Genomic DNA, 27,463 nt, shown 5'->3' on the forward strand with positions numbered 1-27,463 from the left:
GGCGGCGACCGCCCGCGTCCCGGCCCAAGATGGCGCCCGCGTGAGGGAAGGGGTGATGTGTGAGCTGCTGTTTTTAATGTGCTTAAGGGCCGCGGGTTCTCTCGGGCGCGGGGAGCCGCAGCGCTGAGGGGCAGCGCTTAAAAAACAACCAGATCGTTCCTCCGCCGTCATTGTCATCGCAGCGGCCCGCCCGTGAGGCTACGGCCCCGCCCCGGGAGGTGCGCGGGGTGGCTGAGGGGTGGCGGGACCATGGCGGAGGAAGGCGAGCGCTGCGACCCCGATCGCGGCACGGCTCCCGTGGCGGAGGCTGGAGATGGGGCTGAGCCGGACAGCCAGGCCGGGGAAGACCCCGCGGAGAGCCCCGACGTATACAGATACATTAAGGGAGACTTGTTCACCTCCGAGATTTATAAAGTAGAGATACAGAACCTGCCCAAATACATTGGGTTTAATGATGTGAAAAAGTTCCTTGCCAAGTACGGGCTCAATCCTCACAAGATAAAACTCTTCGGGAAGCAGACGTTCGCCTTCGTGACGTTCAAGAGCGAGGAGGAGCGGGACAAGGCCATGCGGGTGCTGCACGGCGCGCTCTGGAAGAGCCGCCACCTCAGCGTGCGCCTGGCCAAGCCCAAGGCCGACCCCATCGCCAAGAAAAGGAAGCAAGAAGAGGACTCGGAGCAGGGAGAGGCGAAGCGTCCGGCTCCCTGCGGAGAGGAGCCTCTGAGCAAGCGGATCGCGGATGTGGTGACCCCGCTGTGGAACGTGCCCTACGAGGCGCAGCTGGCCCAGAAGAAGCAGGAGTGCGAACAAGTGCTGCAGAAGCTAACAAAGTAATTCCTGTTTGTAACGTAACGTGTACAAGACCTGGCTTTGTGATGGGATATAGCTAAATTCACACCAATTGATACCTCTAAACTGAAGTGAGTTAGAGGTAGGTCAAAACTCGGATCCCCTGTCAAAGTAATTACAAGATAATCTGCGATGCTACAGCTTAAAAGCTGTTCCATCTGACAAAACTTGCTATTGATCTTGGTCACCTTCAAAAGATTGCTTAGTGAAGGGAAATTGGTTTTAAAGTCTGTTTTAAAGCAGAAGAATGTTTGTGCCTGTAAAAAACTGGCATTGTCATATGCTGTAAGAGAGAATCAGTCTGTAGAGATGGCAAATTACTACTAGGATTTTCTCTTTTAAAATCCCCTCAAAAATTTATGCCTGGTCTTTGAAGATCAAAGTATCACTTCTGTCTCTTGCCGTGAACAAAACTGGCATTAATTATCATACATAGGTACATTGATAAATTCAGTACATAACCATAATGCAACCACTACATTAAACCCTTACTTTTTCAGGTTACAGCTCTTACAAAATTGGAGAGGGTTTGCCTGTTAAAAAAATCTGGAAGAAACACTCTTCCATGTGATAATCTGGTTCTTTTTTGTGCCCTCTACAAAAAAGTCTTGTGCAACTCTTGACCTCAGTTTTTCTAAATGTGTGCTTTACATTTTTTGTTTCTTATTTGGGCAGGGAAATAGGAAATAACAACAGAGCTTTACTACCCTGGTTGTTCCTGCAGAAGCAGAAGTTTAATAAATTATGTTGCCCAGTGGAGGGAGTGAAAGCATCACCCTTGCAGGTAATGTAATCTCAGGTAAAGTGTGGAACAGGGTTAATGAGCTGAGGGTTATGTTCATTATTTGGTTTTGAGAAGACAGTGGGCAAACTGAGTATTTGACTTTGTCTTGTAATAAATGATGAATTTTAGATGTTGTTGTCTTTCATGTAAATACTGTGTGGCAATATTAACAGGAAGCAGAAAAATTGATAACTGGACATTATAACTTTACTATGCAGTCTTTGCAAGCCTGTGTTGTAAGCTAATATGTTCCTCAACAGAGGCAATATTTTGATTTTTAAATAACAAGATTTACTAATACCTTTTCATTATTACTGTTAGTCCACACACATCAAAATCCATCTGTATTGTCCATATGAGCTAAATGTCCTGTGCCCATTTTCAAATGCATTTAACCACGTGGGATTTTTTTCAGGGGAAACTTGGCGTGTGCAAATAAATGCTGTGTAAATATCTTACATAACTTTATTTTAAATCTAGACTGAATATCGCAACAAATGTGAGTTCTTGATTGGGATTGGTGTAAATCAAGAAGACAAAACTGTGGGTTGTCGTCTTGGCAAATATAAGGGTGGTACATGTGCTGTAGTGGAGCCATTTGATACTATTCACATTCCTGCTATTGCCAAAAAAGTAGTAAAAGCTTTCCAAGACTACATAAGGTGAGCATAAGTAAAATGAGTTATCCATAAAGGTTTTGATATCTTAATCAAAAATATTTATAAATTTAATTAGTGTTTGTTCTGAGCTTTGAGATCTAAGATATACCAGTCTCACATTTTAGCGAGTCTTTGTTTCTGCCTTGTGCCTGCATCATGGGGAGTTTTGCCCTTGGTCCTGCTCAGCTGCTCAGAGATGGGGTCAGGTACCAGCTGAACACAGCTTCATTGCAAGCAAAGGGATGTGTAAGTCTGCAGTCAAAAGTGTGTGTTACTCAGGAGCTTCTTCCACTAACTAAAAGTAAAGAAGCACTCAGAAAAACACTTCTGAAAGGAGGAATTAATTAACCAAGGTCCATTGTTTTCTTGGATGAGAAGAATCATCCTACAGAAAGAAATAAACCAAAAGTTGCACATTTAAGCAAGAGTACTTTTTTAGAAAAAAAGGATGCATTCTTTAAAAAGCAGTTAAATCCACAAAAATGGAAACCTCAGAAGAATCATGAAGATGGAAGATTTGAACTTGGTGTGAAGCAGAGAAGCTAATGGAAGCATTATAAAAAGTTATGTCATTCTCTGAATGTAGTGAGAAGCTGCCTCTTGCCTCTGTAATTTTGCATGGGTTAAAACAGGCAAGAGGATTGTGTGAAGGAGGGACAGGTTATTTTGCTTTAGGAGATACTATCCATCAGTCTTTCTTAGTTGGAAGTCATTCTTTGTTTGACAAATCAATGTACCCTCTTTTTGTACTCAGCATTTTTTCCATCACTTCTTTTGATTCAATAAACTGTTTAATGTTACACAAAAAAAGAATTCTCTGTATAAGTGACCAAGCTTCTGGAAATTGCAGGTCAACTCCTTACTCAGTGTACAGCCCCGAAACCTACGAAGGGCACTGGAAACAGCTCACGGTCCGCACCAGCCGCAATGGCCACATCATGGCAATTGCTTATTTCAATCCTCAGGTATTTCATTTGATATGTAATGGGCAGCCCAGGCTCGGCTTTAACTACTTAAATTTGGTTTTATGAATTCTGCATGCAAAACAGTAATAGAAGAATTACTTGATGGTGGTTTGCCTTGCTTCACTGCTCTAATTCTGTTTAGACTAATCTGATACACGGAAATGAACAAGTAATATTCTTATGTAAAGCATACACTAAATCATATCTTGAAGTCACTAAAATAATTATTCTCCCTTTTTTTCACATGAAAACTTTAGAAATTGAGTAAAGAAGAGCTAGCTGACTTGAAAATCTCTCTGGCAAAATACTTCACAGAAGGGATGGGAAAGAGCAGTGGTGTTACTTCCCTGTACTTTGTGGAGGAAGGACAGAGGTGAGGGAGTTGCCTTTTGCTTTGGGGGATTTTGGTGGTGGCTGGATTTTTGGTCTTTGCAAATGCAATAACATTGTTTTGTCTACTTCATAGAAGTAGCAGCAGTTGTTACTAATTTGTTGAAGTTATTCACCTTTGCCACAAGAGACTCCTGAAATTTCTCATTCTCTGGATAAAGGCAGCAAGAGTTTCAGTGGGTGAACTCACTGGCCATTGCTGGCTGTCAAGCTATAGAAGTATTTACTGCAGTAGATGAATGTTTGTTATTACAGAGTAACTCCTGCCTTTCTTCCCTGTTTATGTGAATTTTTCAATCTCCCCATCCTCCATGGAGCACAAGGCTCGCACTATCTTCATCTAGAGATGGTGGAGGTCCTTGCACACTCTGAGACATTAACGGCCAAGGAGAGTCTCCAAGAGCAGATGATAAATGTTACTGCTTCGGATGTAGCACTACAGTTTTTGGGATTATTACAGCTTTGGTAAAGATTGTAGCAAACATGTTTGTCTTCTTTTTGTGGTTTTGATTCCCCCTCTATTTTGTCTCCTCATTCCTCCCCTATCCCCAGGAAATCTCCCAATCTAGAAGACTTGCCTTTGGAGCATGTGGCTGGTGATAAGTACATATATGAAGAACTCCTTGGCCTAAAATTTAGAATTTCTCCTCATGCATTTTTTCAAGTAAGGATGATGTGAAGCTGCTCATTTAACTGGATCTGCATGAATGCTCTTGAGCTTGACTAATGCTGTGGAACAAGATGTTACATACTTAGAAATTTAACTTTTTATATATTTGGTATGATTAAATAGCAGTAAGTGTTATGTTTGGCTGTAAAAGCAGTGAATGACTGTAAGCTTGATGGGAGCACATTGAAGACAACTTTTTCTATTTGCTAGTTCATTATAATTTTCCTCCTGTTTCATGGCAGCCTTTTGTAACACTGAACATGCAATAATACAGTTCAGGAATCTTGTATTACTAATCTTTGTTTGCTTTTCCGAAACTTATTTCTGCCCTTCCAACACTTTAAAATGTGTTTTTAGCATATAATGATTTGTTTATTAGAAACAAGAAAACATGCTTTACTAAGACTCATTAAAACATATTTACTGTTTATGAAGAAGTAGATCTATTGGAAACTTAATTTCCCAGGTGAACACACAAGCTGCAGAAGTGTTGTACACTGCCATTGGGGAGTGGGCACAACTGAGCCAAGAGAGCACCGTCCTGGACATCTGTTGTGGGACAGGAACCATTGGGATTTCTTTAGCAAAGGTTGGCAATTTCTCTTCCTGGATAGAAGCTACTTTTTACCCATTTTTAACTGTGGCTACAAGGGAAGAAAATACCTTATGTATGTGAAATGCAACAGATTATATCTTCATTTTTTGAATTAATTTGTAATTGAGCTGCCAGCAGCTGCTTTACCACATCATTATGAAAGCTCACCCTTATGTTGAGCAGGCTAGGTAGGAGTCAATGTCCCTGTTAATTGCTGCTGCTATGAAAAATGGTTACGTTCACACATACAGACCACAGAGGGATCTTTTTCCTTTGATTCTACAGAGAGTGAAGAAGGTAATTGGAATTGAGCTCTGTCAGGAAGCTGTGCAGGACGCCAAAGCAAATGCCCAGATTAATGGTGAGTTAAGCTGAAATGCTGAAGCCTTTGTTTGATAAGGAGTAGTTGCACAGCCAGTTGTTCTTTACCTTATCTAAGCAGCCTGGAATTACATGTTGTTGATAGTGATCTTGTCCCGTTTAAACACTTAATCGCTCTTGAAAACAAACACCTTGTTAGCCCATGAGATCAATTTTCCAGTTGAACAGCTTTTTTTTTTTTTTTTTTTAATTGAAAGTAAAACATTTATTTCAGTGTAAAAATGAGATGAAACCACAGCTACCCTCCTAAAGAAAACATTAACAATAGCTGGTGTTTGTGGGCTTTTGCTTTAGTCCAGATAGTGGAAGATGCCCAAATTACTGTTGTTTGAATGGTCTGAAGTTCAGTGATTGTTTAAATTACACTGATTCCAGAGTAGACTAAACAATTTAAAGTTTCTGAGGCATCAAAACTTAATATCCAAGGTAAAGAACTGAAAGCTACTTTGACCAATAACATCTTTTCTTTTTCTTACAGAACTGAATAATATTGAGTTTTATTGTGGGAAGGCAGAAGATATTGTTCCTTCCCTAATGAATGTTTTAGCTCCTCAGAACCTGATCACAATTGTAGATCCACCACGAGCAGGACTGCGTAAGTTAGGGTTTAAGTCTTAGACACAAGACACAAGTCTTAGTGGGTGTTGGGAGGGAAGCCAAAGAAAACACCATTGGGATAAATTGAGTGGAAGCTTCGGGTATAGCTTGGAGCAACACTGCAGCAGTTTTGTTCATGCTGAGTATAACCTGGCATTTTTCTGTGGGGCTCTTGCTGCACACAGAACCAGTAAACAGCTGTTGTGGTTTTGATCATCTAGATTCCAAGGTAATTCTTGCCCTTAGAAGAGCTGAACATCTGAAGAAGCTCATCTATGTCTCCTGTAATCCCAGAGCTGCAATGAATAACTTTGTGGAGTGAGTGTTTCTTGCATTGACTTACTAAATGTGGTAAGAAGAAAACTGTTTTTTGAGGAGGGGGGACCATTGCTGGACTTCTATTTGCAAGCCATGTTCCTTGAGGCTTACCTTTCACCAGAAACAGCTGGGAGCTGCAGCAGCTGGCTTGGAATGGCACAAATCATAATGAAAATATTAGGGGTAGTGAATAAGCCTATGGGGAAGAAAATCCTCTCTGAGAAGAGCAGCAGGGATGAGCAGTGTACTAACATATTAATACATTTCTTCCTGCTCTTCTTTCCCTTCCCCATCAAGCCTGTGCCGGGCCCCTTCCAACAGGGTGAAAGGAGCCTCCTTCCGGCCCGTGAGAGCCATGGCTGTGGATCTGTTCCCTCAGACCAGGCACTGTGAGTTACTGATCTTCTTTGAGAGGGTGGAATATGCCAATGGCAGCTCTGCAGCAGCAGCACCTGCTGCCAGTGAGATCACAGCAGCAGCCTGTGGCACTGAGGGTGAGGATGGCATCAGCCCAGCAGCCAGCGAGGGGAGCCAGGCAGCTGCTGGCCATGGGGACTGCAGTCCAAGAGAGGGCTCACCTTAACTCCTGAGACTTCGCAGAAACTACTTTTGCTTTTTAACTGCAGCGGTAACATCACTTCTGTAGCACGCAGGTAATAAATCTCTGTACAGAGTAATTGCAAGGCTTCCAACTTATTTCATCACCCTAAGTTGAATTTAGTTTCATTATCATCAATTCCCAGAAGGGTTTGTGTTGGAAGGGACCTTAATGATCATCTCATAACCAGCCCTTTGCCATGAGCAGAGACACCTTCCACTCAACCAGGTTGCCTGGTCCTGAACACTTCCAGGGACAGGATGTTACATACGACTAGCCCAAATCCTACTTTTCTCTTCCTGCCTAGATACATACATAATATATATGTATACATCTACTCCCAATTGGGTGTATATATACACACCCAATTCCCAGAGCAGGTCATCTTGCTACAGGGACCTGGACCTGCCTGTCAGTACTTCATCATGCTCTGTCCTCCTGTCAAAACTGTGCCATGTTTTTTTCAGTATGCAAAATTAACTATTTCAAAAAGAATTTACTTGCTAAATCTTTATTAGGAAGTAAACTCAGTCTAATAAAAATGCTACACTTTCCACAGTTGAAGTCAGTCTTACTCTCAGACTGTAGCATCAATGACAAGACAATAAAGGCTGTAAGTTTCCTACACCATACTGCTAAAGCTGAGATGACTTTGCTCAAGGCAGGCCCTCACCACTGAAAACTGACAGCCAGAACTGAACTGTACTGACAGCAGCACCTTACAGTGCACTGCCAGTGCATCTACTGGAGGTGAAGGCAGACCTGGCTCCAGAGCTCCACAAGATGCTCTCCAGTCAGGATTTGCTGCAGCCAGAGGCTCAGCAGCTCCCATTAATGGACTGTGATCCACACTACAGAACAGACAGCAACACTCTTGGAAGGAGTGACCACCTTAAATCTCAACTTACTTCTAATATACATGTAATACAGCCTAACACCAACAAAAAAGTTCTGCTACAGCCCATGGCTGTGCTGATACCACACCTTTCCAGTGTTTGGTACCTGTACCTAGAGGTACCAAAACCAGCACTTTGAGTTGTAACATTTCCAGCCTTGCCATAGTTTAAGTAAAAATACAAACCCCAATTCAAAAAAAGGTAACTTAATTTCATTCCAAGTGTTTAACTATGTGAACATTCAGTTTCCCACCACAAAAAGAGATTCAGTATTGCCATAATCAATGAGGCTGCACTGATCTAATTTCTCTTTAAAAATACCTAGAGGACTTGAAGAATAAGAGTTCCTTTATATAGGCTTACACTATTGTAATACTGATCACACTGGCACATTTTATAATATCAAACTTTATTGCTCGAAACTAATTGTCTGAAAAATACACATGTAGTACTCAAAGACCAAACACAGAGGATTACATGATTGTGCAGAAAAAAAGCAAGCAGAGGCTCAGTGAAAATGAGGCTTTATAGTTGTACCAATTTAGCACTGGCACCAAGCAACTGCACCCAACACAACTCAAAACAGCAACCATTGTTACCTGCTGGGGCAATAAGGATGAACTTTGTTTTGTTTTCCATGTTCTTAGATACACATTGAAATACTGTCACTGATAATTTTATTTGGTTAATAACAGCATGGCTTCTTGCACTTCACATTTCTTCCCACAAAGTTAGGAGGCTATCACTTCCTGAATTTCACTCCAGAACCAAAGTACAGTTTAGCGAATTAATAAGATAATCATAATGCTTTTAAATACTTGGACGTTACAAATATTATTTGTATAAAGCCTAACAGCATCACAGGAGAATGGAAGTTTACATACAACAGTTAAGTTTATGCATAATAGTCTTTCCAAAGTTCTGAGTACCCAACTAATTCAGTTTTGTCTAATAAATATGTTTAAAAAAGCTGATGACTGGTGTTTCAGTAGGTAGCATCTGACTAGTCACCGGAAGTCACAGTAAGTTTTCTGTCAGTACCATGAAGATTTGAATGCACATGAATTTAATCATTAAAGTCAACATACCACACTTTTGTCGAGAAGCACGTAATATGCAAAGCAAAATCTGTCTAATCCCCCAAGGATGGAACAGTTCTTAAAAATACACTCCATCCCTATAAAAATACCCATCTTCCCCTGGATATAGAAGGGATAAATAACAAGTATCAGTGACAAAAGCAGCAGTTTTATGCATTCATACAATCAGATCTAAACCTTTACAGCCGATTACCTAGAAAACACACAAGAGTTACAAGACAAGTTTAGGATACATCTTGAATCACATTGTAAGTGTTCATGCAGAAGCTGAAGTTAATGCAATGGTCTATCCTCTATCACAGCAGCTCGTGCTTATGTGCAAATGCAAGACTGTTACACTCCAAACAATAGTAAACATTAAAACACAAGAATACTTCACAATGACATAAACAGCAGTTACGTTGTTTGTTCCAGCAGTTATTGCGCTATTTTCTGGACATCTCTCCAGTTAAAGGCTGCAGCAAGGTCTAATACCATCTTTTGACGTTTGTTTTTGTTTAGAATGCATAATATACGTTCTAGGCTTTGGTTCACAATGAAATCTCTGGATGTTTTAATTAAGGGCAATGGTCACCTTGTGATTCTGATAGTGGCAGACTGAGGTAATAGAGCAATCCTCGTAAAATTACTGAAAACAAATTGGTAAGTGAGGCATCTATGGATATTCTGCAGGTGACCTGCAAATGCATTGACATTCTGATTTCAGAAAAATAAAAAGATCTACAAGGGTGATTTGTCTTTTACAGTGCCATCCAAGAACAGATTTTTCTGCTGAAAACACAAGCTGAAATAAAACCTATCTAAGAGTAATACATTTAGGCATAGAAGATAAAAGCCCTGTCTTTATGAAAACAGAAGAGTCCCAATAAAAACAATGAAAGAGACAAACAGTAATCACTGCTTGTCACTACTGCACCAATATTATATACCCTTCAAAACATGGAGATTTATTAAAGCTATACAAAAAAAAAAAGCAGAGGCAGTGTTTTTTTGTTGGTTTTTTTTTTTTTTTTTAGACAGGCCACTTCTTTAAATAATAGTTTATATATTGTCTTCCAACTACCCGTATCCTGTTTTAACAGGATTACAACTCAAGGAACTAGAAAAGTAAATATAATAGTAAAAAATGGGTGGATTCATATTTGCAGAGACCTCCAAGCACATCATTTAAACACAGAAACAGGTCCATGACTCCTCCTGTTTAACATCATATGCAACACATTAGAGAACATTAGTTTGAAATATAAATTAAAATCCGCATATTTCCAAAGTAATGTGTGATGTTAAAAGGAGGTCTTACAATACTGATGCCAACATTTTTAAAATCCAGTAGGCACTAAATTCAATATACTGCAGCACTCTCTATGTAACATGGTCATTTAAAAAACAAAACCACACCAAAATCAGATTAAAAACAAACAAACAAACACCCTCGAGCTCCTAGATCCCTGTCAATATAAGTACCAGGAGCTGCAGCAGGTACAGAGAACTGACCTTTCATTCCCAACAGGAGCAGAAGGAGTGTAAAAATGGAGCAGTGCAGCTCCTGGATAAGTCACTGCAGCCCTGCCACCAACTTGGCTTTCGCTCTCTTCTTTCAGACCAAACCAAAAAATGGTTGCAAGAGAAGAGTTCCTGCAGTCACCCAGTGAACCCCGTGTGAAACCCACAAAGCAGTACTTTCACACAGCCACACTACTTCTTTTGTGCTTGGCTTAATAAAGCCTCAGATGACACAGTGAGTACTGCCTGTTTGCCAGGATTGTACTTTAGAGTAGTTGCATATTTGTGATTTTCTTATTTATGAGTATAATTGGTTATGGTCTCATTCTACTTATTACTCTAGGTCATATTCCAAATCTACAGTCTAGTTTTCATTACAGAAGTTACAGACTTTCTTTAAAAACTAAAAATGTAATTAAAAAAGTAAAAATAAAAACTTCTTAAAAATCTAAATTGCTGCAGTCGGACTTAAGAGTTGTGTTCATTTTTTTTCTAAAGTCTTTGCTTTTATGGTGCAAATTAATTAAGACTTAACTGATCAAGTCAGATGCCATCTGACACCAAACAAATGAGAAATTGTTTTATTGCTGGGAAAAGGGAGTGGAAAGTCATTGGCAAAATATTTTCAGACTATCAACCATCATCAGCTGCATTTTGGCTCCAAGCTTTGAAAACAGCCTTTCAAATTACAGTTTTTATTTTAATCATATAAGCGGGGCCATATTTTCCCTGTTCAACTTATCTGTAAACCAACACAGGCTCTTTTCATTTAAAATAAACCCCAGTAATTTTGAATCTCCAACCTGTTACTCTTAACACTACCAGGTATTCTTGTTCTTTTCAAGTAATAACAAAATCTGCATCTTCTAATCTCAAATAACTAAGCCTGGCAGGAGACAAGAAACAAGACAAAAAGGAACAGCGTTACTGGCCTAATCCTATGGCATTAGAAACATTGCTCATCACTTTCCTGTATTTGTCACCAAAGTGTCTTATCAGTGCATATTATTATGTGCTGAAATGCAACAAAACTTTTCACAAAAATAGTTTTAGGCATGTTCATACAAGAAGATGTACATATACTTCTTTTATATATACATATATATGAATGTGTATATATATAATATCAGCTTCAACCTGTACATAGATATTCTGAATTTCATACTTAAAATACATCCATTTCAAACAACATGGATGGCTTTCCAGGAGAAAGTGCTTGATTGGTTTTATCCTGTGTGAACATGCCTGTCCTCTGTGCATTTGCCCCAGTAGAGATCTTTAGGATCAATTCTTTAAACGTACATATCTCAGAGGTATTAAACAAGGAAAAAAAAAAAAAACCAAAGAAAAAGAAACTAGGAAAAAGCAATATTGCCCTGATGATGCAAAACAAACAATGCATAACTGAAGCAGCTTGGATTTTAAAAGTTATCTTGCATTCTGCAGCAAACAATTTTTAAATAGTTGTTGAAAATCTAGCTCCTCCATTTGTGTTATTGCTCCTCACTTGCACATTTTCTCATTAAACATCAACAGTACAGAGAGGTTCGCTACCAGGTTGAGCTGATTCCACTACTGTCATCTTGGGTTTCTTTCGGGTTTCCTCCTAAAAAATACAGAGCAGCCCCCACCACACAGTCATAAAGAGAAGAGAATCATAAAACAGTAACAATTCTGAACCACTTTAGCTGAACTTCTGTCAATTGTTGCAAGAGGCTAACTAGGGCTAATGTTAAAAACAAATGTATAGAAGTAGGTACAATCAAGTTAAGAGCCAGTTTAAAAGACAGCATGACAATCTCCCCAGAAGCAGACCCCCAATGAAATTCTGAAGACCTCTCTTTACTTAAAATACTGTGTAAAGTAAGCCAAAAAGCCCTGATCATTGGTACATGTGACCTATGACATTCATGCAATTTGTCAATACATGAGAATATATACTCACTCTTTCCTGTGCCAGTTTTTTCATTTCTTCCTGTAACTTGTTCAGGATGTGCAGATTTGGCTTGTTCTTTTTGGCATACTGCTGAAGTTCTATCACACTTCTATCAGAGGTTTCCTATTCAATAGAATCATGAGCAACAACCCATCAACTTTTTATTGAAAAACATTAATGTACGTGGAGCAAAGTTCAGTCTGTTGCATTTCTGTAGTTTAGTCTGTAATTAGTTTACCTCCTTAAGTAGGAACATCTACTTCACTAACTTAGTTAAGTAGATCTTTAATTTTGACATGGAAGATGCAAGATTAACACAATTATTACCATCAATGAAATCCAAGCACCTTAAAGTTTTGTTGTAACAAAAACTTAAGAAAAATCCAGAAGCAAAATTCCAGTCCCAGAGTAGGTTATACTCTAACAAAAGCCTGCTCACCTGTTTAACCAGCTTGCTATTCTCTCTGCCATACATTCGCAAGAGAGAGCCCCAATTTTTCACATGTGGATGCAGTAGCTGAAGGATTTTCTGAGAAGCCAATTGCTTCCCTACTCTTTTATTTTTGCCTGTAAAAATAACCATGGAAGTGTGTCAATTCCAGCACATTATGTGATGATAGCCACAAATATTCACTTGAGTTAGTCAAAACTGAGATACCAGAGAAGAGCATGAGAAGCACACAACGGGCTCGGTGGCTGAACAAGCACCCTCAGAATGGACAGCAAAGGAGAACAGGAAGAGAGGAAGAGGAGATTCACACATCACACCAGTTATTGTACTTACACCAGCCTCGCACTGTGTGCTTGCCACAAGTCATGACATATTCACTCTTCTGATTTTTTCCAGGAATCACTTCAAACTTTATGGATGTATCACCCATTCCGTGGTTTCTTGAGCATAAACACAATCAAGATCACATACTAAGTAAAACTACAAACAAGTGAAGTGGTTGCAGTTATCATCTTGGACAGTCATTGCAATGAAATTAGATATTAATAATAAATGTCAATACATTGATTAACAAAGATTTTTTTCATCAGTAACTTGAGTTAAAATGAAAAAGCAACCCTGTACGAGAGAAAGCAAAATACATTTGTCCAACAACTACATCCTGATCTCCAAAGAGGCACGAACAGCAAATGTGAATTAAAGAGGAGTTGGAGTTAACCAGGTCAGCCCCCACCACGTGTCTCACAGGCCCAGGGAGCTCAGCAGCTCAGGCAGGGTCACTGACAAACAGCAGCAACAAGCCAAGAGCAGGTCCTGAGCCAAGAGCTCACACCACACACGGGTCCCCATGCTGCAGCCTTACCTTTTAAGGCACTCATGGAGAATCTGATATGGAGACAAGAGTCCAGCTTTACTGGTGAGTTCATATACCCGTGAGTCCTCAATACTGATATGGTTAAAATACTGCAAGGGAATTGAAAAGGGTTATTGTGCTTTGTGCAAGTAAAACCCTAATACTGTCCTTAACCCTAATTTCTCCTTTGCTACATTAAACCCATTCTGTTGCTCTGTGCTTAGTACTTTAAAAAGTGTTTTTAAATCCATAATGGGTTAAAAGCAACATCATTAAAACCGTCACACCTAATCAAACATTTGCAGACAGAAATTTTAACTCTAATCTTACATTATTCAATATGTACATAAAAACGACAATCTTATGAATATTGTCATTTCTCCCTCAGGACAAGGTTATTTTAGCAAATTATGAAACTCTATTTACCAAAATGCTGTGGTTTACTGAAAGAGAACAGAACAGCTATTGGCACATTTGGTATTTTATTTTAAAAGAATGGAAAAAATTGTCTGCATTTTCTTAATGACCATTTCAGTAGTGCAGGGCATACAATACAGTTCTAAGTTAAAGCAAGGGTACAAACAACTCCTGTATATTACTTCATTTTAGAAAACATTTCTTTCAGGTTGCTCACTGATTTTTCCTTTACTCCTTACTGATGGTATCACTGATCAATGAGCTACTTAATTTTCCTAGTACCTGAGAAAATAGCACAACTGTCCTCTTAAAGATTTTTTCCCTTTGATTTTCTCAAATGTCACTGCCCAAACTATGGGATTTCACTGTGTGGTGATAAAAAACATCTCAGAAGCCTGAGCACTTTTACTTCTTGCTTGGTGTCCTGAGATGATCACAAAACCAAACAGCACCTGGCTCTGAACATTTCCTGGCGTCAACCAGAGGATTCTGGAAGGCAGGGCAGTACAGGCAGTCTGCTGCCTTGGAACATCTCAGGTGTTCAGTAAGTGACCTGTTGGTCAACCAGTTCTCTGCATCAGAGCAAATTTTCTGATCTATTTCAATAGAAAAAAAAGTATTTTCTTTGCCCTAAGTCTTGCTCTAAATGGAGGATTTTACACTTCCATTTGACTGAGAAAACAATCTTACTAGTTTTCAGTAACATTTCCGATAATAAATGTGCAATGTTTTAAAAACAAACTGAAATGATGCCAGCCAGGAAGCATGAGCTCAGTACCTCAAGTTCTTGACTGTCTTTGGGCTTCTCCTCAGAGGTCTGTTTAACAAAGTCAGGAATAAGGATTTCCAGTGTAGCTCGAGCTGCAGAAAGTGATTAAACATCTTCATTAGGTTTATTTTAAACAAAAACATCTCACCTAGAAATTGTCAGGCATTTTCTAGTGGTAAGAAATTCATTCACTTACACTTTTCAAGGGAAAAAACTTCTACTAGTTCAGCCTGAATATTAAAGCCTGATAACTAATTAAAATAAGAAGAAACTACTTTTTAAAAGTGCCTACATAAGGCACTTATGAGACATAAGTCTCATTTTTGAAGTGACATAGTGCCTTTAAGACCAAAACAAAGAGTTATCACCCCCTAGTTCTTACAGCCAAACCCCAGTACTAAATTACTATGGCTGTTGGAACAGGTACAAAAAGCAAATAGAAACAATTCAGCAGTTGGTATTGAGAAAGAAAAAAACGTTACCAGCTTTATTCTTGGCAAGTTTTTTGCTGCTGGCAGTTCCTGCCCCATAAGTTACTCCATCAATAATCACTGAGGCTCCAAAAGGTTCACTTGGGTTCTCTGGAAATGGAGGAGGAAAGTAAAGAAAGCTTTTTGGAACTCCTGATGTACGTGAAATATCACCACTATCACGATTTGTTTTCTTCATTTCAGCTTCAAGAGGGATGAAAATGGTTTATTCTTCATGAAGACCAAAAAATTGTTTAACAGAGTTTTCTATTAACAGACTTACCACCATATACTTCATTCTTCCAAATAAAGAAGTTAAAAAGATTTTAAGAGACCACTGGTAATCTGCCAGAACTCAGATTCCAAATTTTTTGTATCATGGTGTGAATACAAGAGCTACACATTCTGATATAGAAATTTCAGTTGTGTTATGTACTGCAGATACAGGAATAGCATAACTCTGAATAATTATAAGGTACCCTCAAAAAAACCCCCAAACAAACAGGAAAAGCAAGAATTAATGGAACATACATTATACCACTTACGGAAAAAAACCCAATACTGACCCAATTCCAGTTCTATTTTTCATATACGCAACATCTTTGGATTCTTGATTAAGCATCAAGACTGGGATAGAGTTGTTTAAGGAAACACTTACCACATTCAAAGAAATTGTAAACAGGGCGAACCTTTAGGACTCGTTGCATATATTCATGCAAGATGCAAACTTCAGACTTCCCATTGGGATTTATGACAAACTCTGTAAAAAAGACAGGAGGAAGGGAAGAAGCTCCTTAGATCCAGTCTTTGAAAGATAATTTCTGTTACAAACAAATCAATATGAGCAAGACTCAGCAATGACAAGAGCTGAAGGTAGCCATTACTTACCAGGACTGTAACCTTAAATATTTTTGTTTAGAAATTAGTCTTTTGAATAAGAAGTATATTTTGACAGTATTTTTCCTTTCCTATGTAATATATGATGGGTCAAAGGATACAAAATACTGGATCAGAAACTAAGGGGACTTATTACAGGATTTTTTTATTTTCAGTCAAGCTCAGAGCTGCAATTAGTCTTCATCGCAGCCTATCTGATCTCCGGCTAGATGAGCTCACCTTTCTTTATAGGTGCATCCTGCACAGACAGGGTGATGAGTTTCTGGTTGGCCGGCAGGATGGGCCGCTCGGACTCCGCCTGCTTCCGCTTCATCTCTCGGTTGAACTGGCGTCGCTCGGCCCAGGTCCGGAATTTTTTTACAGTCACTTGTTCGAAGTCAAAACGCTTTTCGAGATAGCGTCTAAAATCTTCCAGATCTGAGAAACACAACCAAGTTACTCTCTCTGCTTCACCACCGAACAAGCATTAAGTTCTTTATTTCCACTGTTTTAAATGTGCTGTAATTATTTTCTTAGAACAAAAGGTTAAGATGCTGTTTTGGACTAACAGAAATAATGTTAAGTTCTCCTATTATATTAAATTAGATTAAATGCAAAATGTTGTGCAAACCAGAAACCAAAACCACATACCATTTTATTCTGCCACTTGATGATTTTACTAATCCCTAACCAGCATCAGTACCCAACACAATATGCATCAAAACACCAGTAATTGTCCTGCTTCAACATCTAATCACCTTCCCTTTACCTGAAGCAAGGTACACAGTGAATACAGTAGTTGTGCTTCCAGCCTCACTTCCCTGAAGCCAAACCCAACTGTTGCTGCCTACCTATTATGTAGTGTACCATGAAACACTGTACAGTGATGTTCCATGAACTCCATGGGTATCTGCAGCCTCTATGCAGAATTTAACACATTAAATTCACATACAGAGTACTAAAAGATTGCCCCCTTTCAGTACAGCTGCTTCTCCTTTATAGGATAGTCTGCAAATATAATCAGCAAAAATAAAGAGTAGCATCCACAGATGTAAACAAACAAAAGCAAGCTGCTGGTATTGTTGCCATCCACAAGGAATTCCAAATGCAAATCATGCTTATACTCGATCACTCAGTATCTTTTTCAGTAATACACAACAGATCCTATTTAAAGAGAGAGATAGACAGCTGAACTTCATGTAGAAAAATAAGTGCTTCCTGGCTTGAATTTTGCAGCTAAATATTGATGATTTGGGGTTTTTTTTTCCATCTTTTGGCATGGTTTTTGGACTGGACATGACACATGTAATGGCAAGGACAAGTTTTATGTCTGAGCACTACAAAGACAAATGTCAGCCTATGACCCATACCAATACTCTGAGCAGCAGAAATTTACTGGATGGGATTCTTGGGTATGCAGATGTGATAAGCAACACATGAGCTTCTTCTCTGCTGGGTGGTGATTTTGACATGGTGTCTTTAGACAACTTTTTGTGTAGATGCTATAGAGTTGCATAAATAAAATAATGAAGCATCACACCCCTCTGTATGAGTGCAATTATATTTGCATGGCTTAGTCTGCTAGACTTGCGCAAATACAGAAATACAGTTTAACTACATTTATCTTAAGAGATCATCCTGAAAATAGATATAACTCAGCCAATTCAGAGAGTGCATAGAAAAGCTTACTTAAGGAAGTCACATGAACACATTTGACAACAGCAAATGAACACATTGACATAACTGATTCTTATACTGAGATGAAGTCTACAGGACTAAACTACCAAAATGTTCACTTTTTCTGTGTAAAACCTTTCCATGTAGATTCTCAAGGCTTCAGGAAAGACTGTAATTCAGTAGTCAAGTCTGGAATAAAATTTCCCAAATGCCATTAACCCCAACTCAAGTCAAGAAAAGACTCTACTTCTCATACATACCTACAGATTCATCTTTACATACTTCAACTTTGGCCTTCACTTGTCCCAAAGCTCCTTGTGCTGCATCTCCCCCAGAAGGGTCTTTGTCATCTAAAGGCCCAGAATCAGCAGCAGTGGAATCTGGTTCTTCTGTTTGGCAGTCCAGTTCTGAGGATTTATCTAGATGCTTTACAGGTGATACTTCCCCGTTTGGGGTTATGTCATTGTTTTGTTCCCTTTCCTCATTTTCTTTCATTTTTTTGTAATGAAAGCAGGGAATGCTACTAAGGGGAGGATCATGTTTCTGCAAATACAAATAATACAGAAGGTTTCAGTATCTCAAGGTCACCAAAAGTAAAACATAAACCCAAAAGACGCAAGCAAGATGGAAGCTATTTGTATTCAGTATAGGCTCAAGCTCCTCTTTGGTCAGCAAAGTAATTCTACTCAAGAGCTGAGCAGGGCCACTCCTGGGGGCCTTCACACTGTGTGACACTGACACAATCCTGCTGGTTTAGTTCCAGACTACAAACTGTTCAGCTACATGCAAATACTGCATGCTTTCATAAAATCCACTGAACTTTCCTGAGGCATAAGCCCATTGCATTAAATCCAATTTCTGCAGATTCCTTGGGTGCAAGAATGTCATAGCCTTACTTCTGCAAATGTGGACCATAAGCCACAGCTCAGACTAATTCATAGCTACAAATAAATGATCCCTAGATATATGTCATGGTGCATTAAACCCCCAATTCTGCAGCCAATACTAGAAAAGTGAAGGCACCAAACAAGATCACCTCGTTCACTTTAACTGCCCAAACAGAAAAACAAAGCACCTAAGAAAAATTGTATCAGATTTTCAGACACAAAATACTTTCTTTTTCAAGGATCTTAATTCAAACACTGGAAACAAGCCTGCCAAAGCAGAAAAATATTCAACTGCTTTCAGGAGCATATCTAATTTTTTAATCTTAGTTAAGTATTTAAAAAATTGACAGCTCTCACCCTTATGCTTCCTGTTCCCAAAAAATAAGGTCTAGACCAGGTAACAACTCTAGATTCTCTGTGCAGATATACAGGAATGCCCGAATTATGGAATGTCATGATCCATCCATCTGGCAAAGGTTCTGTAGGAGGGCGGCCACGACCTTTAAAGCAAATAATGGCTTTAAACTTGGATAGACTGCTTAGAAGAATAGAAAAAAAAAACCCAGGTTTTTATTTATTGCTTTTTCTGTCCCAAAGAATAAAATGGCACTGAAAGAAGATTATCAATGTTTTGTAGAGAGATGTTTTAATAACAAGGTATATGCCTCTAACCCAGACTAAATCCTGCAAAATTAGATTCCATGACATTCCTCAACTAAAGGCGACAGTGGCAGTAATTTTTATACAGACTGATTTGTTTGTTTCATCATCAAATTCTCTTTTCTTTAGTCTTTTTATACTTATCACAAGCACCACAGGGAAGTATTTACTGGAAAAGTCATAGCTGCTTCAGAAACAACTTCATTTTCCATTAAAATTTTTTCACTTGACACTCAGGAATAAATTTGCATCAAAATGCCACCAGGTTCACAGACCCAAACAACCATCAGAGAGCTCATCTCTAAACCAAGGTCTCATGTCTCTCTAAATCACAAATCAGAGACTATTCATCTTTGCTGGAAGTTTCCTGGCAATCCTCTGTTACTATACAATTTTGAAGCAAAAAGTTATTTATCAGAACACAGTGAAGATGTAAAATACTCCTCTAGTACATGTTTAAATTTTAATTCTAATTCAGAATATTTTCCATTACATTCTTCTGGATGGGTTTGTGTTCTCAGCTCTTTATCAGTAGTTTCTAACACAATGAAATTGGATAAATGTAAGCCACTGACTTTTCTAGTTATTATATTTAACCTAGATGGCATTCATAGAGACCTCACATGGGGCAATTTCAACAGCAGAAGTTAAGTAACTGAAGCAGGAAAAAGGCCAGAATGTCCAGAGACAAAAGCCCCAGATGACCCTTGTTCACTCATTATTCTACACAAATCCACGCACTAAAATATATTTTTATTACATACAATAGATCAAAAGCAAAAATCAATTTCACTGTTTAAGAATATGAAAAATCATATTCCACAATAAGAAGTCTCCCAACAATAAAATTCTCAAACACATAAATGATTTAACACAAACTGCTGTCCCACACTTTGGTTTTTGATATTCTTTTGTTCTACAGACATGAGCCATAGACAGGACCTACAGTTATTAAATGCACATTCACTTACTCTTCAGTACAGTTTTAATTTTGGTCATCATTGGCTGCACGCTTGTCTCTCCATCAGACTGGTGATCACTTTCACCACCGTATTTCTCATTATCTAGTCTCCTTGTCTTGGGTGCTCGAAGACCCTCTTCCAGCAGAGCATCCACATCATTATCAAAGTCATCCTGAAAGAGACTTCATCAGACACTATCCTCCTGGGCCTACCAACCTCCCTTTTCCCTTGCAAAGAGAAAACAGACATTTTAGATATGCACTTCCATACAGAGAGAGAAACTAGAAATTTCCAATGATTCCAGTAATAAGACTGAAAAATAAGAAAATAAGTTTGTGATGATAAAATGAACTACAATTGCATGAGAAGACTTTTAAAGGCTATTTTTACAGAGAACTATAGAAGCTGCAACACAACTCAGAAGTTTGACTAAAATAGTTTACAGAGTTTCTCAGCCAAAGGTCTGTCTCTAAAAATTCTGTGGCTTTGACTCCTGTACTGCACACTTCTAGAAGAGATTATTTCTTTGCATATTTTTTCTAGCCACTTGGAAACATCTTACCCAGCAAAGACCAGTGGATTTACTTACCTCATAGGAGAAATTCAAGGTTTCTTCATCCACTTTATCTCTTTGAACGATTGCTTTAGACGTGAACCCTCCTCCTTCTTCATCTATTTCCATCAAATTGTCGGTAAAGTCTTCTAGCTCATCCAGAACTGCAAATTCCACTCTCTTTTCCTGATCAATATCATTTTCATCATCCTTCTTGTCATCACTTTCACCCCCTATCCCTGCAGCTTTACCATTACTACCACCAAAAGGACAAACATGCAAATCCCCATTGACATTATTAGCACCAAACTCTGTATCTGCCTTATAATCCTGCTCAACTCCAGTGTACAGAACTTTCCTATCTTTGCTTTTGCAGCTTTCTGTAAAGCTAACACTAATCTTCACATCCTTCAGTAACTTAAGATCTGGGGTGAACTTTCGAACTGACGGTGCGTGACGAGCAGTTCTCGGGCTTTGGTCACTACTGTTGGGGTCTATGATAAGACGACTTTTGTAGCAGGCAGATCCCTTTGTGAGCAGCTGTGTTCTGCAGAGACTGTGCGTGTCCCCAGCAGGGGTATCTGACTGTCCATCACCACCAGAGCCAACGTCCATTACCTCTGCGTCACTGGACGTTTGCAGGGGAGGTGGTGGAGGCTGTTCGTTGGGCGGCAGAGGTGGGCGACAAGAGTGATTCTCCACATTCAATTCTCTTGCAGGTTCTTTAGGGAGGGGTGGTACATTTTCATAGCTCTCCATTTTTAAAACTACTGTTTTAAAAAAAACAATGCTTTAATAAATGTTTATCCCTATATTCCTAACATGCATAAGTCCATCAGGATTGGTTTATCATGTCCTATTCAATATGCAACACTGATGATTCAGTTAAGCTGACTACATTGTTCTTTTCATTAATGTAGACAGCTTTCAGAATCACTGTCTCAATTATTGGAAATCACAATGCATTCAGCTTAAATAGCTGAAGACTAAGAGTGCATCTTCACTGGACAAGCTGGTCTCCTTTTCTTCTTTCAACCTACAAGAGGAAAGAAAAAAAAATTGTCACAGGAAAAAAATGGAAATAGTATCCCAGGCAGAAAGAAAACATGTCACTCCTTCTAGCATAAATTTCAAGTAGAAGAGTGACACTTTTACAGTGAGAAAAGCAGGGTACCCAGATACCATCTTGAATGAGGCCAAAACTAGAGCGGTTTTATCACTCGAGCTGTACACCAGCACAAGAATTTACTAACATAGTTGCCTTTATGATTAGTTGATTATCTCTGCTTTGTTAGCAGGCAGGGCATTAAGCATGACAGACTAAAAACTGCATTTTGGGGAAGTTCTCCCATAATCTGAAACAAGCTGGTATTCAAGCCATACTTACCCACACAGCAGAAAGGATAATTAGCTTACAGTTTAAGACAATCTGCAAAACCAACAAGATTTTAAAGACTAAGGTCATGACTTTTCAAAATTTAAGTCATCAGCTACTTCTGAAATCTCACAATTTATTAAAATATCACAGAAAATTACTCTCTAGATAACCAGGTATTAGACATTTGATCTTTTATTTTCCACTATTATAGAACTATTTATTCATTATGTCCAAGGAATTCAGGTTCACATACACAGCATTAAACTTTAAATTACTTTTGGAAGGTATTTAGAAGCCTATGTTTTAGGGAATTTAACCTGGAAAAAGTATTCAGTTCCTCTAGGAAATTTTACAGAGCATGGGGAGTGTTTGTTTAAGGCTTATTTTTCACATTAGGTCGTCCTTTCTACCATGTCTGTGATGGCTTCTTCCATTATACTTTTGTCATCTGTGCAGGTCCATAAGCACCTGGGGAAAAGAAGGATCATTTCTTACCTGCTTATTTTGGTTTCTCCAAGTCCCTCCAAGCCAGCCCAAACCAGGCTTAAGCTAGAAACGAAGCACTGCCACTCTGCCCCAGGCAGCCAGCTGGCTGAATCTGCTGAACCTCCCAGCTAGCAGAGAAAGTCTTCCCGAGTACTTTGGAAAGACAAGCTCCAAGATCTCTCATGCTGCTGTGCAACATTGGAGGCAACAGGGCAGAAGGTCTGGGTTGTCATGAAGGAATTAGAGAAACCAAGGGCAATTCTCTCATGCATCTCTATGCCAGCCCAGGCAGAACAAACCAATAGCAATATCCAAACACCAACTGGGGCAAGGCACAAAGCTGGGAATCAGAAGTTGTAATGGGATCAAGTAAAATTCAGCAATATACAGAAGTTACCTACCTGGAAGCTGGAAGAAAACATAATATAGAGCAAACTCTAATATGGCAACAAAGCAAGTTTTGCTGGGGCAGGAGAAGAATTCATATTTCAAGGTGTTTTTTTGATGTGTTTAGTGTTTTTTAAACCTACTCAATTGTGACACATCCAACATGCTGAGTTTGACATGCTTTTTAAAATTACTAAGGAGAAAAACTGACAAGAACTCTAAAATAATCCCATCTTCTCTGATACCAATACATTAATTCTCAGATTGAAAAATGGCTCATTCACCAGTAAGACAATCAGTTCTATATATCTAATTCCATTCCGTCCCCAATTCAATGACCTCAATACAATGAACAATTCTTTCATCTTTCAACAGGTTCTGGTATGTATAATGTAGAGAACACTCCTAGAGATAAATTTGTCTATAAATTTCCTCATCTTCAGATTAAAAAAGTGAATGACAAATTATTAAATTCTTCACAGTAAATCACTAGTGTCTTAATTCTGAACAAAATAATCAAAAGGCACAGCATGAGTTCAGTAACTCCTGGAAACTAAATGCCTAAGTCCTCTAATTTTTCCATCTTAAAGACTCTTGAAAAGAGCAAGCAGAATTCCCACAGAAATGGAATACTGAAGTCAGCATACTAGAATTTGAAAGAGCAAAACCTTCCCTTGTGTTCAAGGAGCTCCCTGGTCCAATGAGAAAGACTTATTTTTGACAAGGCTAAGACCTGATTGTGAATGCCACTTCCAGACCCCTGATATATGTCCTGCTCCTATGCTAAAGTGTTTTAACACCACCAATGTCAAAACAGAACTTAACCTTTACCTGCCCAGCTTGGGTAGTTCACTGATACAACACCTCTGCTCTTTGCAGGAAAGATGTCTTGTTATTCTATTCAAGCACTGGTAACAATTATATTCTTGTTGTCTTCCCTTTCTTGCTGGCTGTGAAAGGATGAATAGCTGAAGGATGAACAGCAAATCACAGCCAGGGATTGTCTGCTCCTCAGCACAAACTTGGGTCAGGAAAAGTACTAGACCAAGATGGGTTCAAATGAGCTTTTTCCATTTCTAGCCATGAACCTGCCACATCCCTAGGGTAAAATAATAGGCTGGTAGTAATGCGAAAAAGAGTTTTGCTTTTTATACACTTTTCATAAATTTGCAGCTCTGTAGACTACTATTATATAGTTATGTAGCTCCTTAATTAACTCTGGTACTTTTCCTACCCTTTCTCTTAGACTTTAGAACAATAAGCTGACCTTCTAAACACATTCCTGGAATATTGTTCAGTCTTACTCTAAGCAGGGGACCTACAATAAGACACAATAAGAAGTGGGCAGAGACCCCTTGGACCAGCTCCAAGGGGCTGACCCAGGGATAGGTTACTGGGGCAACTGAATCTCCTGGGTGTACCTGTTAGATACCCTAATTAATTAACCTTTTAACAGTACAAATCTGTTGCCAGGTGTGCCCACCATGACTGGACACTTGGAAGCTTCCAAAGAAAGGTCTGTTTGTTACTATTCTAACACTGTTGCAAGGGTTTTTTCTCTCTTTTGATTATAGGTAACAGTAGCTCTACAGTTACAGAGGGTTACAATACCTGCCTAAAAGCCACAAAAAGCAAGGCAGAACCAGTGGAACACAGGTCCAATTCCCATCTACTTCCCTGCCAGCTGACATTACAATATGCCCTTTATATCAGGGGCTGGGAAAGAAAAAAAACAAAAAATAACTCCAAAACCAAAAACAAAGCAACAAAACCACTGAGCTATCAGGTATTTGAGGAGACAGACAGAAGGGAGAAAAGGCAAAAAGATGAGTTAGATGAGCTTGTGAGTTACAAACAGCCAAATGGACCTTAGACAAGGGAATATAACAGCCAAACACAAAAAGGCACAGCATACCAAGTTACATCATAACATAAGTCAGTTTCCTATTGTCATCCTTCACTGAATTGTCCTGAAATAACATATTTTATTCTCCAAGGCTCCACCAATTTCCATTAACAGTTTCCATAAGAATTCATTCCTTCCAAAGAGACAAACACCACTGGCAGCTGCACCAAGCAGTACAAACACTGAAAATGCGAGTGCACAGCTCATGTTCTGCAGACTACCAGCACATGGAATTTCCACAATTTTAACTGCTTACTCTTATTTTAGCTAATAATTTTAAAAAGTTTCATGCCACAAAGTAAACTGAACAATGCAGATATGGGGGGAGTGGGGGCCATATAAATGTAATATAGCAATTTTAGCATCGCCCAAACTCAAAGAGAAATTCCTTTCCGTTACAGCAGGTCAGCAGTCTAGAAATGAATTTAATAAAGAGCATATTTTCTTTACAAATACATGTAGCTGCAGCAAGGAACAGCATACCACAGATTCTCTCTTCACAAAGTCACTTTTGAAAAGAAACTGTGTCAGAGACTGCTTACTTCACATTCAGTGGACCCCAAAAGGAAGAGTGGCTCAAAGCAAACTCCCCTTATTTGCTAACTAAATACAAATCCTCCTCCTCATCCTCCAGCCCCAAATGGCAATTCAGGTGCTGATCCATTAACCCATGTCAAAGTAATTCCCCCCTCTCAGTCATCTACCTTCTTTTCGTTAATACCTAGTGTGTCTTTTCAACACATACAACTCTAGAAATAAGTTAATCCTATTTATTACCACTGCTAAAGAAAAAAAAAAAAAAAAACCACAAACCCGAAACAAAACCTGAAGAGACTTATTTTCTTTAAGCCAGAACTGAAAGTACTAAAAGAAAAGATCCTTTAAGATAATACTGCATGTAAGAACTCAGCTCTCCTCATTATCAGCTTTACTGTAGAAAGGTTCTGAACGATACAACCACTTTGTGGAAGTCAGTCACAAAGGATGGTTAAGAAAATGCAGCCAGAGCCCAACAATAACATTATCAGTGGCAAATACAGACAAGGCTCAAGAACTTCTCTAGTTCATAACACTTCATTCCATTTCAGAACAGAGTACATAATTTTGGAAAGCCATCCTCAGAAACAGCAAAACAACAGTTGCTTTTAGAGCTTGAGCAGTTTTCTGGCATGGTTTAGATGGCTTGATTAATTATGTAAGACAAGAAATTGATTTGCAAAAGGTGAAAATCAGAGCCTAGGAAAGAGCAAATATATTCTTCCTTTCCCATCATATGTAAGCTTCTTACTTGAAAAGAAAAACAAGAGACATAAGGAATCAAAACCCCTTCTCTTTCCCTAAAAAAGCAAAACAACCCTGATAATCAAAAGGAGCTGCCTAGCGACCCAACTCCTCATCCAGAATTAAAAATAGGAGTCCCCACGTTTAATTACCCAAACAGAACAACCTCTCAAATCACAAAACAAAACCATAAAGATCTACTTCCAAGACCTCTAACGGAATAAAGAAAATTGAATGTGTTCACCCAATTCCAGTTTATGGTCGAGCAACGCCTGGGTATTCAGGTCTCAGCGGGCAAACAAACTTTGCAGACAAACCCGAAGCTTAAGGAAAGGAGGTACAAAAGAACGAACTGTTTCCAAAAAAAAAAAAAAAAAAAAAAAAAAGTGAAGAAAGTTGGGAGAATTAACCTTTCAGAGGCTGAAGAAGATAATTTGCTATTAATAAAAAGAACACATTAGGAAATATCCTGAGAATTACAGAGACATCACATTACCTTCAGTGTACCAGAACTAAAAAATTCCCTGTGCGCCCGCGCACACGTTGGTGCTTTTTCTTCCCAACTCTGCTGCGGAGCCCAGACACGCTCCTGGCCCTGTACAAAGGGCTGCGTGCGGCGGAACCCCCCGGGCCTCCCTCGGCCCAGCCACGCACGGAGCCGAGGCACGGCCGCAGCCGCTACTCCCCATCACCCCCGGGCCAGGAGGGGCCGAGGGCACGCACATGGCCTTGCCTTCCCGAACACAATCCCACGGCGAGGCGAGTAGGGAGGTGGCTGGGGGTAGGCGGGAAACGAAAAAAAGTCCCCCAAAACACAAAACAACCAAAGAAAAATCCTGAACAAAACAAAACATCAGCTCTGAGCAGAGGCCGCTCAGGCCGGGCGCAGGAGAAGCGCCGCACGGCAATACCACCCGGGCAGGACGGCGCCTTCCAGCGATGGGGATGTTGGTGCTCGGGAAGAAGCTCCGCGCCCGGGGGCCGCTCCGGGCAGGCGGCAGGAGCGCGGCGGGCCCGCTGGCGCTGCGGCCTGTGGGGCGGAGGGGTTGGTGCCCGCGCAGGCCCGCCCTGCCCGTCACCCCGCGGGGCCCGCACCCACCTGGGCCATCCCCGGCGGCCCCGCCGCTCCTGTGCCGGGGCTGCGCGTGAGGGCGAGTCCGGCCGCCTCACGATCGCCGTCCCGCACTCCGCGCTGCCGCCATCTTTAAA

The 27,463-nt window shown here is 39.7% G+C and overlaps 2 protein-coding genes across 5 annotated transcripts; one reads left to right on the plus strand and one right to left on the minus strand.

Moving 5' to 3' along the window:
* The first annotated feature begins 3 nt into the window (after window positions 1-3).
* Window positions 4-10,766, plus strand: TRMT2A (tRNA methyltransferase 2 homolog A). 2 transcript variants are annotated; one of them, XM_053959904.1, is made up of 12 exons: window positions 4-830; window positions 1,525-1,633; window positions 2,114-2,295; window positions 3,143-3,257; window positions 3,515-3,630; window positions 4,200-4,311; window positions 4,784-4,906; window positions 5,198-5,273; window positions 5,772-5,888; window positions 6,112-6,208; window positions 6,506-6,861; window positions 10,404-10,766. In XM_053959904.1, the coding sequence occupies exons 1-11, from the start codon at window positions 250-252 to the stop codon at window positions 6,789-6,791; spliced, it is 1,914 nt and encodes a 637-aa protein (XP_053815879.1). In that variant the 5' UTR covers window positions 4-249; the 3' UTR covers window positions 6,792-6,861; window positions 10,404-10,766. The 2 variants fall into 2 exon arrangements, with proteins under 2 accessions (XP_053815879.1, XP_053815880.1); XM_053959905.1 differs by having other exon boundaries at window positions 6,506-6,597.
* On the minus strand, window positions 8,095-27,463 carry DGCR8 (DGCR8 microprocessor complex subunit). 3 transcript variants are annotated; one of them, XM_053959901.1, is made up of 14 exons: window positions 27,354-27,463; window positions 20,853-21,852; window positions 20,273-20,435; window positions 18,999-19,141; window positions 18,015-18,297; window positions 16,318-16,515; window positions 15,860-15,961; window positions 15,214-15,312; window positions 14,741-14,823; window positions 13,555-13,655; window positions 13,026-13,132; window positions 12,681-12,808; window positions 12,251-12,364; window positions 8,095-11,911 (listed from the first exon to the last, which is right to left on the minus strand). In XM_053959901.1, exons 2-14 carry the CDS (start codon window positions 21,573-21,575, stop codon window positions 11,828-11,830), a joined length of 2,328 nt encoding a protein of 775 aa, XP_053815876.1. In that variant the 5' UTR covers window positions 21,576-21,852; window positions 27,354-27,463; the 3' UTR covers window positions 8,095-11,827. The 3 variants fall into 3 exon arrangements, with proteins under 3 accessions (XP_053815876.1, XP_053815877.1, XP_053815878.1); XM_053959902.1 differs by lacking the exon at window positions 27,354-27,463 and adding an exon at window positions 26,751-26,931; XM_053959903.1 differs by lacking the exon at window positions 27,354-27,463 and adding an exon at window positions 22,204-25,732.

The sequence above is a fragment of the Vidua chalybeata genome, chromosome 18, assembly GCF_026979565.1.
Source record: "Vidua chalybeata isolate OUT-0048 chromosome 18, bVidCha1 merged haplotype, whole genome shotgun sequence".
Lineage (NCBI taxonomy): Eukaryota > Metazoa > Chordata > Aves > Passeriformes > Viduidae > Vidua > Vidua chalybeata.

What these genes read in the sequence shown, in the direction of transcription:
- TRMT2A (XM_053959904.1), top strand. Translation starts at nt 250, where the DNA reads ATGGCGGAGGAAGGCGAGCGCTGCGACCCCGATCGCGGCACGGCTCCC. An exon ending in GCTTTCCAAGACTACATAAG is followed by an intron (nt 2,296 to 3,142) that starts GTGAGCATAAGT and finishes TGGAAATTGCAG; the next exon opens with GTCAACTCCTTACTCAGTGT. An exon ending in TCCACCACGAGCAGGACTGC is followed by an intron (nt 5,889 to 6,111) that starts GTAAGTTAGGGT and finishes TTGATCATCTAG; the next exon opens with ATTCCAAGGTAATTCTTGCC.
- DGCR8 (XM_053959901.1), bottom strand. Translation starts at nt 21,575, where the DNA reads ATGGAGAGCTATGAAAATGTACCACCCCTCCCTAAAGAACCTGCAAGA. An exon ending in TGGGAACAGGAAGCATAAGG is followed by an intron (nt 18,298 to 18,998) that starts GTGAGAGCTGTC and finishes TTGTATTTGCAG; the next exon opens with AAACATGATCCTCCCCTTAG. An exon ending in ACTTGCCAAGAATAAAGCTG is followed by an intron (nt 14,824 to 15,213) that starts GTAACGTTTTTT and finishes CACTTTCTGCAG; the next exon opens with CTCGAGCTACACTGGAAATC.